The following is an 18260-nucleotide window of genomic DNA, read 5'->3' on the forward strand; positions in this document are numbered from 1 at the left end:
AAGAGGGTCGCCGTGGACTTAGTGGGGGAAAGTTGAAGATTCCTCGCAGTGAAAAAGTGAGAAAGGTCGCTGAGGTAGATGTTCACTTTGGCGCATAGGCCATCAATGTCATTGCTCGACGCCATTACCGTGCAGTCGTCAGCGTATGAGACCAGGGAGACTCCCTCTGGTGGTTAGGGGAGTTTCGATAGGTAGGAGTTGAACAGCAAGGGGGAAAGGACACCACCCTGCGGAATACCATGCTTGATCTTCCGCTGTTTGGTCACGAAAGATCTCTGACGAGTGACGGCCGCTCAAATAGTTGGCGGACCACCTCTTCAGCCCTGGCGTGAGTGTCGCCTGATAAATATAATCTAGTAGCGTGGAATGGCTGACAGTGTGGAAAGTTTTCTTCAAGTCCAACGCTACTAAGACAGTCCTCTCGGAGGGGCGGTTTTCGTTAAGCCCGCGGTTGATTTGGGCGTTTATGACGGTGAGTGCTGTGGTGGTGCTGTGCACTCGTCGGAAACCATGCTGATGTGGGGCTGGGGCCAGGTGTTTCGTGAAGAGTGGAAGTAGCAGGGCTTCAAGTGTCTTCACTACTGGGGAAAGGAGAGTTATCGGCCGATAAGATTCCCCTGCTTTCCACATGTCAGGGATAATGAGAGTGGCCAATGGCAGGTTGAAAACCCTTGTGAAAAATCCTACTCCCAATGGTCCCAGGTGCTTCAGCATCCCATCGCAGTCGGTACTACGTTACCGGAATGACTCGGGTTTTTCCCGACCAAGGTATGCCGCCCCAGTAAACTAGCCCTGTCTAGTGAACAGTTTATCTCTGCTCGCTATCTTTATACTCGATTAACTTGACGAAACATTTGCATGCGAAAGCAACAACAAAGTTATCGAGAAAGATTTGCCGCTAGTGAGTATGGTTATACCTCATTAAACTGGTATAACTCACTGTCTTACACACACATGTAAATGGCAGCTCTATTCCAAAGTTGCCAAGATAAGTTCATTTTTACGATGTGCTTCATCTATTCGCCACTTGCTAACGCTTGGCAAAAAGAAGGGGCCTGATATTTCGGCACATGAATAGCCAAATTCATTCAATTTCTTTCCTCGATTGGCAATTTCATTGGAATTGGCCATTGAAAGCAATCAAAAATCTAGCGTCGAGATGTCTAGTTACCTTAGTAGGTGTTCAAGCCGATGAGAATTTGCGGATTTTTCTGTTCAAAAAGGGCCAGGAATTTCTCTCTTACATGAACCGCGTTTGATACCGCCCGCGAATAAACTATAGTCCCACAAAATTTTGACGAGTATTGATTATTTTTCTTGTTTTTTAAATTCCATTAATTTTCAAATACAAATTTTCATTCACCATTAATTGGAGGGTGTAAGCGGGGTCTATCAAATGCGGGCTCTACCTATAAATACTTCTATAAAATACGTACAGCAATTTTTTATAGTTCTTTTGAAATTTTTATGAAACTTCGTCGAGTTTGTGATATATATCAAAGTTTCAAATTTCGTACAAAATTTATAAGAACCCGACAAATTTTCATAAAAATTTGAAACATTTCAAACCGAATTTAAAAACAAATTTGGGGTGTGCATTTTATAGACCATTAAATTTTAGTACTCCATTGTGCATGTATTTTCTTCATATAACGAATGGACGAAATGTTTTTTTAGACGGAGAGAATTCGCAACATCGGAAGGGAAAGGTGAACAAGAATCAACTAGAATTTTCAGTCACTTAAAGCTTTGCACTTTATTTAACTAATAATAATAGTAGTCACATTGGCAAGTGACGCCGATCGGCTGGAGCGCTCTTGAAGCGTTTATCACCTTACGACGAGTGGACTTTTTTAAAAGGTACTTAAGGAGGAAGCTACATTTTCGCTAATTGCCACTCACACGCCTTCGCTATAAACGGCGTAACTATTTTGTCCAGAAATGCTTTTTCAATTTATTTTTAACTATATTAGAAGTTGGTGAAAAAACTTAATTGTTAAAAAAAGTAAATTTTATAACATTTTTATGAAATTTTGTTTTTTTTGAAATTTTATTGTACAAATCAACTAGTTTATTTTGTTGCTTAATAAGTTTTCTAATTGCTGCTTTAAAAATTGCTGGCAAAATCATAAGATTCGAATGAATTGTGCAAAAAGCATGAAATTCTTTTACATCTAACTCGTCGAAAAATTAAAACCTGCTTTCGACCCAATATGGCACACGATGTTAACTTTTAAAATCGGCCAATGATATATGTATAAAAATTCGAAAAGTCAACTTTGGGTGCCTGCTTGGGAAAACTTGAATCAATCAACAACCGCCGTGTTGCATGAATTATTAAATGGTCGCGTTCGATGTGAAATTCTGTCAGCTTCGGCAAAAGTTAGCATTCTAAGTGTCAAAAATTTAGCCATTGTTAAATCGGCATCTTAAAAATTGTGTCTGTACGATTGATTCATTATTTTAATTGTCATTTTCAATAGTAAATTACCGTCAATAACGAAATTATTAAGGAAAATAAATTTTTATAGAGAACTCTACTATTTTTATTTATTATTAAAAGAATTACTAATGATAAAATTGTATTTCAATAACTATTAACGTGAATCTAAACTCTGGCCTCCGTACTCCGTGTCACTTGCCGGGATGCCATTAATCTCGCGAGCGATATTTCCTTTTCGCTGAGATGGTCGTTGAGTTTGTAGCAGGGACCTTACTTCTGAGGGACCCCCACAGAAAAACCTCCATAGTTATAGGACTGGGCGACCTGGGTGGCCGGGATGTGTCACCGAAAAGGTCTATCAGTTTGTTTGGGAAGAAATCCGCAGTATCGCCATGGTCTCTATGGGCCATCTTGCTGAAACTCTGTGCTCAGAAAATAATCGTTCAGCATGCACCGAAATTGCTTATCTTCGACGATTTAAAAAAAAGATGTTCCATTTATTCCACTGCTTGATAATGCACACCAAACCATCACTTTGCGACTGTAAAGTGACTTTTGATTTTTTAGTAGTGGGTTCTTTTCTTGAGGTGTCCAATTTTGCTTATTTACACTTCCATTTAAATGAAAATGGCCTTTATCATTCCAAAAAATAGTGTTTACCGTACAGAATAACTCTAAAATTGTTACTAAAAAATGTTTACGTAAATTGTAATCGTTAGGTTTAAGCGCTTGCACGATTTAGTTTTTGGAAGTCCAAGGAAGCACCCTCCAATCAGAAATTTGATACATCAGCTTCAAAGTAAGACCAAGACCATCTCCCTGGCCGCAGTAATGAGGGTGCTTGACCCTATTAGAAATAACTAAATATGCAAGCGGATCCGCAAGCGGCTGCCAACCTAAGTAAAACGGATTCCCACTCACACCCACTGGGGCAATACTCGAAGTCGCTTCCGACTTCCTCCCAGAGTCCCGCCTAGATAAAACTTTGAACGTTGATTTCGACGCTGGAGGTTTTTGGGTTTGTTTGTTGTTGTTATTGTTATTATTAAGATTTTTACTCATGTTTAGAAAGGTACCCTGCCCGGAGCCGCTATTCAAAACCAGAAATGTAGTCGTCTCTAAATAATCCCATGGTTATCTATGCCAAGGCAGGGAGGTCATGCGAAGGTTGACGCATTCCCATATGAAGCAGCAACAGTATTTGCCCATTAGCCGTGCAGCAACCATCAGCTCAGGGATCAATGATCAAGGTGTAGGTAAAGAAAAGGATATTTCAAAAGATAGCAGGGTATTCACCATTAGTATGCCAGTGTAGAGTCAACGAGGCTGCGAAGGTATTGCATTTTTATGCTCATATTACAGTATAGCTAAATCTGAATGCGTTCAAGTAAGCCAGTCACTAAGTTTACACAGTCATCAGGCGTTTGGCCAAGTTTCGCTTATACAGGGTTTGTTTGAAAAGTAATGAGCCTTATTTTGTTTAAGCAGTTTTATTAAACCTTTTGGCTTACACAACTAATATTCTTCAAAATACAATACAATACACCGCTGGTAGCGGTCCTTCCACTACAGGAAACATTTTTAAACTCATCCGCCGGAATCGCGTTCAATTCGGCTGTCACAGTTTTTTGGATCGCCTCGCTGGAGTCGAAACGCCTCCCCTTCAGCTTTCTTTTCTGGCGCGGGAACAAGAAGAAGTCCGAAGGGGACAGGTCTGGGCCGTAGGGAGGGTGGGGAAGCACCGGAACCCCTATCCTTTCCAATGCAGAGGTGCAGAGGAAGGCGGTTCACATCTTGGTCTGTTTGCGTCGTCGAAAGCCTTCCAGATCGCTGTTCGTCTTCAACGTCCTCCCAGCCTTCCTTGAACGACTTGTGCCACCGTTTTACCTGGCCACTGGACAGAGATTGGCCCCCGTAAGCCTCCTTAAGTAGCCTAATGGTTTCGGTACTCGTTTTGTTTAGCTTTACGCAAAATTTGATCGAGTAACGTTGCTCCAACGATCGCTGCATTTTCACCACTGCAAAATCCTAACACACTTTTAAAACAGCTTTCACGCGCGGAGCGACGTTGACTGCACCGCTGTTGCCAGCGAACTGGGACCGGTTTCTAGTGGAAGGGGAAGGTCCAACGATCATTTTCCCCCCCACCAGCCGATTCGGTTGATCGCTTGGCAGACGCTCCGCGCGGGAAGGCTTATTACTTTTCAATCAAACTCTGTAGTCAGTGGGTCTGTCTCCAAGATGTCGGACAAATAGAGGGGCAATAGTTTTATGCCCCCCTCCAAAGATATCAGTTTCAGATTTTTTATGATAAGTTTTTCGCTACCTGAAATCGACTCAGAAATTTGTCATTTGACAGTTTTATGACGATCTGTTCTGAAAGCTCGATGCTTTCATGAACAGCTTTTGCGGAAAGTGTATTAGATGTTAAATAAAGCGTTTTTCCGAAAGAGCGCTTCAACTTTTGAACTTTTTTGAATAAAATCCAAACCGTTTGACTTTTTTAACTATTTTTTTTTTATTATCGAGTTTGAACATATACATTTAAGTATGAAATTCGATTTCTTTTGCATGGCCACCGCGTGCACGTTTTACGAAGTCCAATCGTTGAACCCAATTTTCGACCACTCTTTTACATAAATCGGCCGAAATTCAGAAAATCCAGCAATTTCGCGTTCAATATTGGCTCTGAGCTCACAAATCGTCGCCGGCTTGTTACTGTAGACCAATGGCTTCACATAACCCCAAAGAAAATAGTCTAGAGGCGTCAAATCACACGAGCGCGGCGGCCATTCGACCGGTCCATTTCTGGAAATAATCCGCTCATCGAACTTACTCTTCAACAAATCAATTGTAGCGTGTGCTGTGTGGCTTGTGGCCCCGTCCTGTTGAAACCACATGTCGTCTAAGTCCATACCATTCAATTGCGGCCAAAAATAATCGTTTATCATGTCGCGGTATCGATTTCCATTCACAGTAACGTGGCGATCGTTCTCGTCAACGAAAAAATATGGGCCAATTACGCCGCCGGCATGTAAACCGCACCAAACAGTGATTTTTTCGGGATGCAACGGTGCCTCATGAATCACGTGTGGATTGCTTTCTGCCCAGTAACGCATATTTTGCTTGTTGACAAAGCCATTGAGCCAAAAGTGAGCTTCATCACTGAAGATGCCCTAATGCTCTTAAAGTAGCAGCAACAGAACGATTATTTTCATAAAAAATTTGCACGATTTGCAATCGTTGCTCAAGTGTGTAGCGTTCCATGATGAAATGTATACTAATGAAGTTTACAAATGACAAGCGAAAAATAAAAAATATTGCGTCGTTCGCCCTCCCTATCGGAAAAAAGTTGAAGCGCACCTATTGAAAAACGCTTTATGTTCCTTCAATTATGTTGTTTCCTGTTTTAGTAATTTGCACAAAACCTTCAAATTGATTTGCAGCAAATACCCATTCCAGCATTCAAAACTTTAATTCAAATAAGCCTTGCCGCTTTGATGCCACATCTTTCTCATAAATAAAAATTCAATTATTTTCATGTGAAAATGTATAAATAAATAAAAAAAAATGTATTTTCGCTTCATGCTAGTCCTTAAGTGCTATCGAAAATCATACATAACAAAACTTAATACAACAAATTATTTTTAGTACAAAAACAAACACAATATTTTACACAAATTTGGCTAATTCCTAATTCACATTTGTCTCTCTATGTAATGTACATAGAGAAGCATATTCCCCAATTATCGCTTATCTAGAATCCTTCCTTAGCAGCTCGAAAACGATAATTTTCATTGGCCCCAGCCAAACAGGGTACTTGAACCAAATTAAAATAGATTGAGCCCATTAGCTGCGCCGCTGGTGTGTTGGCACTTTTGAGGCAGGAGTATAGCATATCATCGCATATGCAGTGAGATCTGTGAAGATAATCAGAAAAAACAATAAGTTAATGGTAAGTCAACACTAACGTGAATTTTTAAATATAATTAATAGTATGCATTTAATAAGTATATATACATATGTACTTATACGTATTAGGCCATATTAGGATAGTAAAAATAAAAATATATGCATGCTAGAAGGCTGTGTTATTGGTATAATCACGAGACATAGACTCATTCAAGTATGCAGGTGTGTATATTTCAGTAGTGATAATCTTAATATTTCGGGATCTCGAAGTATGGATGTTTTTGAGTACCGATTAGTTGATCTAAATCTCTGAATAAGTTATGAATAATTTTATAATAAAATAAATGAAAACTCATATAAATCCAAATAAAAAAATGTCTAACATTGGACTTAATTTTTTATTCTTATGAGGAGAAGTAAATTGGGTAATAAATGCGTACAAATTAAGCCCTCTTCTCACTGTTTTTAATTCGTCGCTTTTATAGAGAAACATTAAAACTTGATTCGCTCTATTATTTCATGCGCCAGATATTTATTTTTGCCTGTTTGGAACTTCTTTGGCTGAAGAGGCTATACAAGATGAGGTCCAAAATAAACATTCTTTTAATGTCGCCATATTTTTAAGGAATTAGTGCGTTGGGAGTCACATCTCCAGTTGGCTTCCTGTGAAAGCTTGGTGACATTCGGTTCAGTGGAAGCGAAGTTATAGCGTCTAAAGTGTGAGTATGTTTGTGTCATCGGTACAAAAATGAGTTTCGAACAAAGAGCTAATATCAAATTTTGTTTTAAAATTCGTAAAACGTCTACCGAAACATTTGAATTGATAAAAAAAGTTTATGGCGATGATTGTCTATCTCGTACCAGAGTTCATGAGAGGTTTACTCCATCGAAATTGTTCGTAAATTTATCAAAAATGAACCGAAATCATCGTTAATCATTCCTGAAATCGGAGTTAAATATCTCAAAAATATCGATTCATCGCATTTTAACTGATCATTTGGGCTTACGAAAGTTCCGTGCACGTTTCATTCCGCACAAGTTAACTGAGGACCAAAAATTGCTCAGAATTTAACATTCAAAAGACCTCATTAAAGAGGCGAGAAAAGACGACAACTTTCTTTACAACATTTTAACTGGTGATGAACGTGGTATTTCCAACATGAACCTGAAACTGAGCGTAAAAGAGCTGAATGGAAGGCCGCCAAAAATCAAGTCGATGCTAATTTGTGTTTACGATTTCAAGGGAATTGTCCACAAGCAGTTCGCGCCAACGGGCCAAACCGTCGATGCAATTTTCTATCTTGGCGTTTTAAAATGTTTGTTGCGTCGCATTCATCGCCCTGAATACCGCGAAGAAGGAAGCTGGCGCTTATTGCATGATCCATCTCATCGATCCACTCTTGTGACTGACTTTTTGACTAGAAATCGCATTTTAACCATCAATCACTCACTGTATTCGTCTGTTATGGCTCCTTGTGACTTCTACCTGTTCGGAAAATTGCATTTGGCATTAGGTTTGTGCCGACATCCTGAAGGACATTCCGGTCAATGACCTGAAACAGTGCATTGAAGCCAGAGGGAACTATTATGAACCAATAAACTCGAAGTTATCCGAACAAAGCTCCTGTCGTTTCTATTTTAGCTCAGTCTCAATTGTTTTTGTGGTTTGTAAATATCCGTTTTTAAATTTTAAATGGAAACAAATTTCAAGATTTTCCTGTCGAAATTGAATGATATATACCTATACTCAAAAAATTAATTAACCAATTTTGACTTTGATTAACTTTTTTACTAAATCAAAAAAATAAAAATTATTGCTTAGTGGTAGAGATATTTTGACCTTTACGCGCTCCATGGATTTTCTGTGTGTTTACTGCAACTGCCTAATTCACAATTGTCACAGAATGACTTATTTTGCGCCACCTTATATTGTCTCTAAAGAGAGCGGTTAATGATTTAACTGAGAACTGGAGTGAAATGCTTTGCGATTCTTACCACACCATTTCAAATTTAATAAACCAAAGGGTCTTTCAAAAGACGCGTCTAGATGTTGTTTTAAAATAAGGCATATAAAAGGCATAGGTTCTGCCATTTTCACTATTTTTATTTAAAAGACGACTCTTAACAATCATATGTGAAAAATGGCGTCATTTAAATGTCCACCATGAACACGTCTACAAGTAAAATTCCCCAAACAGTCGATTCACGAATGCCTATATTCACACCATAATGTCCAGTTTTTGCTCTACCAGCCCTTTTTCTATGCTCGACAGAACCAGACATTTTGACGTGATAACGTCTTATAATTCGATTTAACAGGCTGCACGCACGAAAAAATGTGTCGTTACCTTGCTCATTAGTGTTACCTTGCTCTTTAGTGTTACCTTGCTCATATGTAGTTACCTTGCTCATTAGTGTTACCTTGCTCTTTAGTGTTACCTTGCTCATTAGTGTTACCTTGCTCTTTAGTGTTACCTTGCTCATTAGTGTTACCTTGCTCTTTAGTGTTACCTTGCTCATTAGTGTTACCTTGCTCATTAGTGTTACCTTGCTCATTTGACGTTACCTTGCTCATTGCATTGCATGAACTGCAAGCGAAAGCGCGGAACGAACGACAAAGCAAACAAAGCAAACGAACGGCAACGTTCGACATCTTGCTCTCTCCTACTTAAGTGAGCGTATATATGTATGTATATGCGCATATGTACATATATAAATTCACGTATTTGTATTTGCATATGCCTTCTTATTGATTATTATTAATTTGATTCACTTGAAGAATTTAAAATAAAACCAAGTTTGTTAATAATACCTGTTGTTTTAATGTTATAATTTTTAATTTTTCATGCCGCTCCGTGACTGGGGTCTCGAGATATAGAACAAAACGTGGACCCGGGTAACCTTTGGTTGTGTATGTACAATATGGGTATCAAATGAAAGCTGTTGATAAGTGCTTTAATACGGGGTAATTTTCATACCTATTGATGACTAGGGTCTGGAAATATATGCCAAAACGTGGACCCGCCGTGTCTTTGCACCGAATTAAACCAAACTTACACACATTGTTAAGGAGGTATTGAAGATGGTTTCCGTATAGTTTGGATACCTATTGGTAGATAGGGTCTCGAGATATAGGTCAAAACGTGGACCCGGGTAACCTTCGGATGTGTATGTACAATATGGGTATCAAATGGAAGCTGTTGGTGAATGCTTTAGTTCAGAGTATTTCCATCCGCTCCGTGACTAGGGTCTCGAGATAGAGACCAAAGCGTGGACCCTAGAATGTGTTTGTACAATATGGATATCAAATGAAAGCTGTTGATAAGTGCTTTAATACGGGGTAATTTTCATATCTATTGATGACTAGGGTCTCGAAATATATGCCAAAACGTGGACCCGCCGTGTCTTTGAACCCAATTAAACCAAACTTACACACATTGTTAAGTAGGTATTGAAGATGATTTCCGTATAGTTTGAATACCTATTGGTAGATAGGGTCTCGAGATATAGGTCAAAACGTGGACCCGGGTAACCTTCGGACGTGTATGTACAATATGGGTATCAAATGAAAGCTGTTGGTGAATGCTTTATGATATGTTATGTTATGTTATGTTATGTTATGTTATGTTATGTTATGTTATGTTATGTTATGTTATGTTATGTTATGTTATGTTATGTCATGTTATGTCATGTTATGTTATGTTATGTTATGTTATGTTATGTTATGTTATGTTATGTTATGTTATGTTATGTTATGTTATGTTATGTTATGTTATGTTATGTTATGTTATGTTATGTTATGTTATGTTATGTTATGTTATGTTATGTTATGTTATGTTATGTTATGTTATGTTATGTTATGTTATGTTATGTTATGTTATGTTATGTTATGTTATGTTATGTTATGTTGTGTTGTGTTCTGTTGTGTTCTGTTGTGTTGTGTTATGTTATGTTATGTTAAGTTATGTTATGTTATGTTATGTTATGTTATGTTATGTTATGTTATGTTATGTTATGTTATGTTATGTTATGTTATGTTATGTCATGTTATGTCATGTTATGTCATGTTATGTTATGTTATGTTATGTTATGTTATGTTATGTTATGTTATGTTATGTTATGTTATGTTATGTTATGTTATGTTATGTTATGTTATGTTATGTTATTATTAATGTTAACTCATTCTCTATATCCATACAAAATATCTATCAAACAAATAAAATTAAAATTTTCTTTTGAAAAATGCAACCATTCAATCAGTGTTTTCTTATGACGTTATCACGTTAAACTATCGTCAGTATACCGACTTTACAGACAACCTCTTTTTTTTTACCAACCTTTGAATTGTCGACTCATTCGGATTATTATTTCCACACAAGAAACACAAATTTTGCGATATGTTGTTCTTAAACATTTTTATAATAAGTTTCATTAATTTGAATGCGTTGTTCTATCGTGTAGAATTGTACATCTGTCTACTTCAAAATGTCAAACATGACACAGCAAAAAGGCACCGTTTAGGAATTATTTACTACTGACATCTAGGCGTTACTTTTGAAATACCCTTTAAAACTTTCCGATTTCTAGATTCGCATATGAAATTTGAAATGAAGAGAACATTTTTTGCTGGCGTTTTCAACTTTTTGGTCTTATATGATTTTTTCTAGTAGTTATAGAATTTTTTTTTTGTGGTTTTTGTTTGCATTTTATGTTTTAAAAAATATGATTTTTATAAATTAAAAAGAACGTTTTTATGTGCTGCCATCTAAACGATGTTACTATGTAAACCGAAATTTAAGTTATTGTTTTTTTTTTTTTATTTTTTTATTTTTGTAATTTTGTTTTTAAAAAACAAATAATATTAAAATTTTATTTTGCGTTTTCTAACAAATTTAAGGTTTTTTTTTGAATTAAAGAAAATTGTGTTCCGAAATGCGTCCCGAAATTGCAGGATTATGTTATTTAACTAAATAAATATACCAAAATCCCGATATCAAAAATTACCACTAATATTGGTATCACTAGCTTATATGTATGTGTATATATATGCGCACTCACTTTGTGTACAAGGAATCGTTCATAAGTTCGTACTTATTTTGATAGGCACGTATTTTCACAGGGCATAAATCGTGCTGTCGACAACAACGATCCATATCCATCTCTGTGCCCAAGTCGCTGTAGGTTTCCGCAATGTCACCAGTGCCACACCATTTTGTGCCTATCGAATAATAATTAAAAATTAATAATATTTGTATACTTACATACATACATCGATTTTATACATATGTATGTATGTATGTTTGTGCGGATATCGATATTAGTTTTTTATTTATTTAAAGGGTGTGTTAGCTCAAGCCTTAAGTAGACTATGCCAAGTAGCAGCGTTCATTACTATGCAAAAATGCTCGCATGCCGTTGTATGCGTGTTTCATTTACTTACCCGGTATTATGCCACTCAGTAATGAAAATGGACTTTTCGGAAATATAGTTGATGCCAAATTTGTAACACCATTATTCGTTGAGCTATCCTTATTCGCATTGACATCTATGGATTTGGCCCGATTTCGTGACGCATATGTGATCTTATCGACGCGCTCACATTGGTTCATTAATTTCAGCATTTCATCAAATTTTATCCGTAGTGGTCGATTGTATTTGGAAAGCCCTTCGAGTAGGATTTTTCCATCTTTTTCATTGCTAGCAGAAGGAATGAAAATAGGAATATTTGTTATATAGATATTTGTAATATGCCTATTTGAAGTTATATGCAATAAAATACAGGTAGCTTTAAATAAGATTAAGTATTGGTGCGAATTGCATGGTCTTTCGGTGAATCCTACAAAAAGTACCTTAGTGCTTTTCACTAGGAAACGCAATATTGAAAGGGATAGCACTGCAACCTAGTGAAGTGGAATCTACCATTTTTTTAAAGGAGCCAGTGAATTACTTGAAATGCTCAATTCCTTCCAATTTACACATAATTAACTCGCATTTCAATCGCTTATGAGCTGTACCATCGGTAGCAAGTGTTTGAGGAGTAGTCTAATAGACCCCACGTCACAGGAAGTGATCCATAAGTTTTTAGTTACGTTAGCATCGATATATATTTCTGTTTTTATAATGTTTACAGCATGGGTTTTCTGGCTTCAACTTCCTTTTTGTGTGAAGAACTCACCGATGTTTAAAAAAGTCTACTCTGGACGTAAACTTAATTAAGTTACGTAAGAACTTAAACATGTTTACTCAAGCCATCAAATAATCAAAATAAATTGGCTGAAATTTAAAAATTGGCAAACATTTAACAAATAAAACAAAAACTACATAGAAATTTCCAAATTTTTAGAAAAAATCTGAGTATCTTTCACATGTATCTTAAAATTTGTAGTAACATGAGTCGAAGGCCCTAGTAGCCAGCGCTTACCTTTAGTGGATTAATTATTTATAATTATTATTAATAAATAAATTAAATTAATAATTATACATAGATAAAAATATTTATTTGCTTATTTGATATAGTGTTTGAGTCCAAATAAGTAATACTTACTAAATTTCAATCAACTCGCAGCTTAACAACAGTTTCTCTGGTCCTAATTCGGTAACCGCAATGGTGGAGTCATGATAGTAAATCATTATTAACGAGTCATTAGTGAGCCGTTTTCCACTGAAAAAATAAAAAACACAATAAAAAAAATTTAATTAATTTCTGTAATGTGTTATCAGTGTATTCTTCGGAATAATTGCATTGGATGTTAAATATAATATATAATATTAACTTTTCGTAACCAGAAATTGCATAATGTGATATTGTAAAGAAATTGAAATAAAATGCATAATTATGTACATCACTACAGATGTAAATAAATTTATTTAGAACTTGAAAGCGGAATTTCGAACTACAAAATGTGATGTAATTAGTTTTCCCTATAAAATCAAGACAGTTCATTTTAAAAACAATTTAGTTTTAGGAATACATAGAGTAGCTTTTCCTGACGTGTTAATCTTTCAATAAGTACTCGTAAGATGTAATTGAGGTCAGTTCTCCTGTAATACGTTTGTATTTGTATAAAATAGCACACCCTTAAAATGTTCACTTCGGCTTCGCTGGCAAGGGTGGGCTGTCTTGTTGAAACCAATCGATTATGTGGATGTTGACGAGCGATACCGAGGGCCATTTATGCTGACGTGTTTCGAAAGAAATGCCAATCTTCGTGGATGCATTGAAGCTTGCCTAAACACTCCAGTATAGGAAATTTTACTTATTGATATGGCCGCTGAGCCAAAAATGGATCTCGTCCGAGAAAATTATTTTTCGGCCAGAATTCGATGTTGTGTATTTAGGTATACCAATTTTTATAATAATCTCCCAGTCGTTTTTGAGTTCATCGAGGACATACAGACAAACATTCGTTTTTAAATAATATATAAAGAAGATATATGTTTCTATTGCTGCACTCTATTTTGGATAAGTAGGGGTTCAACACGCTAAAATATCCAAAATTTAATTTTACCAGTTTTATGCTTCAAAAACTTCAGCACTTTGCCTGTGAAGTGTTGTGGTTGGTCACAAAATGGGCATGATGAGATTAAGGTGGCAAGGAATTTCTCCAATTCTATCTCAAGATGTTATGAAAGCATCCCGAGGTTTTTTTAATAAAATCTCCATCTCCAAATGCCCAGATACTCGAAGAAGTGGCTAATCAAAATCTAAACGACATATCATTCGATACCTTCAGCAGGTTCCGAGTTCTTTGTTCATCGAGCATTGAGCGTTGAGCGACACTCTGCTACTCAACTTGTTGACACAGAAAATCCTGCGGGTCCTTTGAGCTTGAAGAGTACAGCTGTGCTGTTGAAGAGGTTGTAGGGATCTTCGACATGTGCATGTCTGCTATTTTGCAGTAACGGGTTTCGAAACCACTGTCATGAAATTCCAAATTATAGAAAACGAGGTCGCCCCTCGCCAAACAAGGTCGCCCCTCGACAGTCAATGGCAAAACTCCGAGTGTTTTTTTGCCATGGAAAAGCTCCTCATAAAAAGCCAAATGCCGTTTAGAGGCGGTACAAAACTTCATTTGTGGAAAAGCATAAAAAACATATAACAAATAGGTGTAAGTGTCAAATATTTTTATTATTATAGGTATTATTATGAGAAGAGTGAAATTTCGGCATCGCTTAGAACGATACCACATCCTGAGAAACTTTCAAAGTTGCTTAACCGGATCTGAAAGCTTCTACTCTTATGTTCCACCACTGCCTTGTTTAAGATGGGCAAGGACAATTTTAGCAGCACAAATACATTAACTGTTTGTGTGTTGGCAATACTTCCTCTTGTTCTTTTTCCCTATTAGAGTCATTCGTTTCACTAATCTTTTAAAGAATATCGGAACATTTTAATTCTGCACCTCGAACTATTTTCCCCCAGCAGCAAGTTAAGTAAAATCCTCGATAGGGAGTCAAGCTTGGTTTCAATTTAGAGGGAGCGGAAGATTCATTTAATACTTCTTTGTAAGAGACTTGCTCTTATTTTTTAAACTAGAACATTAGAAATTCATACGGACGAACAGTCCGGATCGCTGACTTAGAGCTATTTTGCGAATGCCGAGCTGTAGACAACCGGACGGGCCATATGTTGCTAATAATAAAAAGGCTTCAGATATGAAGGTTAGCTGCGAATACCCAATAAGTAGTCCCGGGCAGAATTCTGCAGCTAGAAGGGGAGTGTCTCAGCGAGGTTTTTGGGTAGCGCCGAACTCCTTATAAGTGTCCTGAGTGCCTATGATTCTCCTAGCGTCATGGCGGACGTTTTCGTTGCCATTCAATAACAAGTCATGTTAATAATCTAAGTTTTCTAGACCTATGCATAACTAGTCCCTACTTAATATAATATAAGTCGGTAGGCTTATGCCGTAGATACAGAAACGGAGAAACTCCTAATGAGCCAATGGTAGCGTCCACAAGCTTCCGGGTAATCATGTATCGAGAAAACCTCCTCGGCAGCCTGTTCATCGTATTTGGAGATACAAAATTCATGTAAAACGAGTTCATATATGTTCTAAACCTCAAAAAATATCACAATAACCACCGGAAAAAAAAAAACGACATTCACCTTTAAAACGCGCACTACGATTGCCATAAAATTAAAAAAAAAAAATAAAAAATAATAAAAAACAAATGCAGTGCTTTTGTCCGACTATAACAGATGCTCACTCATAGGGAAGCCATTTGGATAGAAAGCGCAACAAAATAAGTTGTATTTTTGGCCGGTTTCAAAAGATGCCCCCTTATGGGAGTTGTCTACAAGGAAAGCTTTCACTCTATTTTAATGTCAAGTTTTCTTATAGTTTTATTTAAATATGTATGAATTTGCAAGTGTGTATGTATACCACATGCATGTAGGCAAGATACTTTTATGGTGACAATATTTACCTACTGTATTGGTTTTGCGTTTATTGATTTTAAAGTTGGTAAGGAACAAGTTCATGTAAAAGTGTGCTAAGGCTTGTCATGTCATCGTGATTGCTTCACGGAATTTTGTAAAAAATATTGTATTGGGTATGGGAATAAGTTTCCGTCCTTTCTTAGACAAAGTTACGAACTATTTAAACAATTAAATAATACATTATATTATGTGAAGTATGTACCATTGGAAGCTACAACCTTACTCCATCTTTCAGGCAACATACGAATTCCTCTGACGAAAAATTCAAAATGAAATTCGAAGGTGTCATGTTTCGGGGATACGGCGGGGGGAGCAAGATTTTCCAATTCAGTCCCTCTAAATATTTCTGGATCGATTTAGCAACGTGTGGTCTGGAGTTTTCATGCAGCAAAATCAGTTTGTCATGTCTACCGTCCCATTCCGGCCGCTTTTCTTCGAGAGCTCGATTCAATCGCATTAGCTGCAGTCGCTAATGATCGCTAGTGATGGTTGCAGACGCTTTAAGGAGTTCATAATAGATCACACCCTTCTGATCCAACCAAATGCACAACATAACCTTTGAAGCATGAACATTTTTTTTCGCTGTCGATGGACCTGGTTCACCTTGCAGACTCTAACATTTTCGACGCTTAGGGTTATTATAATATATTCATTTTTCATCTCCAGTGACAATGCGATGCAGAAAATCTTTTCTTTTCTGCCATTCAAGAAGTATCTCACACGTCACCAAACGTCTCTCGATATCCCTCTCTTTCAATTGATGTGGCACTCAGTTATCTGCTTTCTGGATCATTCCCATCGCGTGCAAACGTTTACCGACGGTTGATCTGTCAATATCCAACTCTTTAGACATATCATCCAATAATTGTTTAAGTTGAGTATCTTCGAATTTCTTCGGTGCCCCTTCACGATCTTTATCTTCTAATCGATCTTTATCACTCACGTCGAAATTACCACTTTGGAAGCGTCGAAACCACTCTTTACAAGTTGTATTTTATAGAGCGTGATTACCGTAAATATTGATCAATATACGTACGACACGTCTCAGCTGCACTTTTCTTTAAAACTTTAAAACGTATTAATGAAACATAACTTCCCGCAAATGCTGTTTTTTCGGGACGAACGTAGACATTTTTGACGTGAGATAAAAAGGATTTTTACACTTCAAACGAATGTCAACTACTGCGATCGAGACCTCACATATACACCTTCAAATCACCAGTATATTATCATACTAGAGCGAACACAAAAGTAGTATCAGTAGCGATACTAATAGCCCTCTTTTACGATTGCGGAAACTTATTTCCATACCTAATATTATAGAAAACCCAGCTCAATTGTAGATATGGAGATCCGAATTCAAATTAAAAAATCGTATTCCCGGGCCAAACCTTATTTTTGGCTCAGCGGATATGTCATCAAACAAAAGTGCCCCTATTGGAGCGAACACAATTCACAAATCTTCTACCAAGTAGTAATGCACCTCTAAGATTGACTGTTTGGAGCGGTTTATGGCATAGCGGTATCATTCGACCATTTTCTTTTAAAATGAGGAATGAGACACCGTTGTCGTTAACGATACTCGGCATAGAGCGACTTTAACCGACTTTCCGTTGCCAGAGCCAGAGTTCGTAAATACTTATCATTGAGGAATGAAATATCTCTCTCTCTCCCTCTCTTCAATATATAAGTAAAGTAATGCAGCACAAAGCACAGTACATATATACCTACATACAGTTGCCAAGTATCCGAAACAAAAAATGTAAACATGCTTATTTGACAATTCGTTTGGATATATTGGTTGAACATTTTCATTAAGTTTCATTAGTTTTAACCTGAATGAATTTCCTTTTTACAATTTTTTTCGAATACTACATTATCCCACTGGCCATAGTTGGCACAACGCATGCAGTTGTACCGATTTCATACAACTGGTAAACGATTGGTTCGATACTCTAAATTCAAAATTCGAAAATATAATATTACTTACACGTATTGAAGAAACCGTTTGGCTCCAAAATTGAAAAGCAGATGTATATATTGAACGAAATGACTTCAGTTATGTCAAACCCCATTATTCCAATGAAGGCAGTTTAGCACTTTTTCAGAGAAGAATAATTGTCTCGAATACGTCACTACTACGTTCAGTAAAAAATTTTAAATATATAAAACTTTTGGAAAATTTATTTTTAGAAATTAACGGAAACACAATTAGAACTATTGGAAAAAAGCAGCAACGTCATAATTGCCATGGATGTAAAAAAACAGGATCAATCAATCATTTGAACAAAGTTTTGAAGCAAAAGTTATGCAAAAAAAGATGATTATAAATAAAAAACTTCATAAAATAGCTACATAAGCTCGTTAGTTTAATTTCAAACGAATTCTTTTGAATTATGTTACAAAATTTCTATTGAAATGTAATATGATATTCTTAGGTACTTTTACCCTATTTGCTTCCAGTGG

General features: G+C 36.6%; 1 protein-coding gene across 3 annotated transcripts in view; it reads right to left on the reverse strand.

Moving 5' to 3' along the window:
• Positions 1 to 5989: 5989 nt before the first annotated feature.
• Positions 5990 to 18260, reverse strand: part of LOC128858257 (uncharacterized) — a 37650-nt gene continuing 25379 nt past the window's right edge. For all 3 annotated transcript variants that reach the window (XM_054094374.1, XM_054094375.1, XM_054094377.1), the window contains exons 3-6: positions 12900 to 13016; positions 11796 to 12052; positions 11414 to 11573; positions 5990 to 6363 (exon numbers count right to left, since the gene is read on the reverse strand). In XM_054094374.1, coding sequence (XP_053950349.1) covers positions 6201 to 6363; positions 11414 to 11573; positions 11796 to 12052; positions 12900 to 13016 — 697 coding nt within the window. In that variant the 3' untranslated portion in view covers positions 5990 to 6200. The remainder of the gene's footprint in view (positions 6364 to 11413; positions 11574 to 11795; positions 12053 to 12899; positions 13017 to 18260) is intronic.

The sequence above is a fragment of the Anastrepha ludens genome, chromosome 3 (assembly GCF_028408465.1).
Source record: "Anastrepha ludens isolate Willacy chromosome 3, idAnaLude1.1, whole genome shotgun sequence".
NCBI lineage: Eukaryota > Metazoa > Arthropoda > Insecta > Diptera > Tephritidae > Anastrepha > Anastrepha ludens.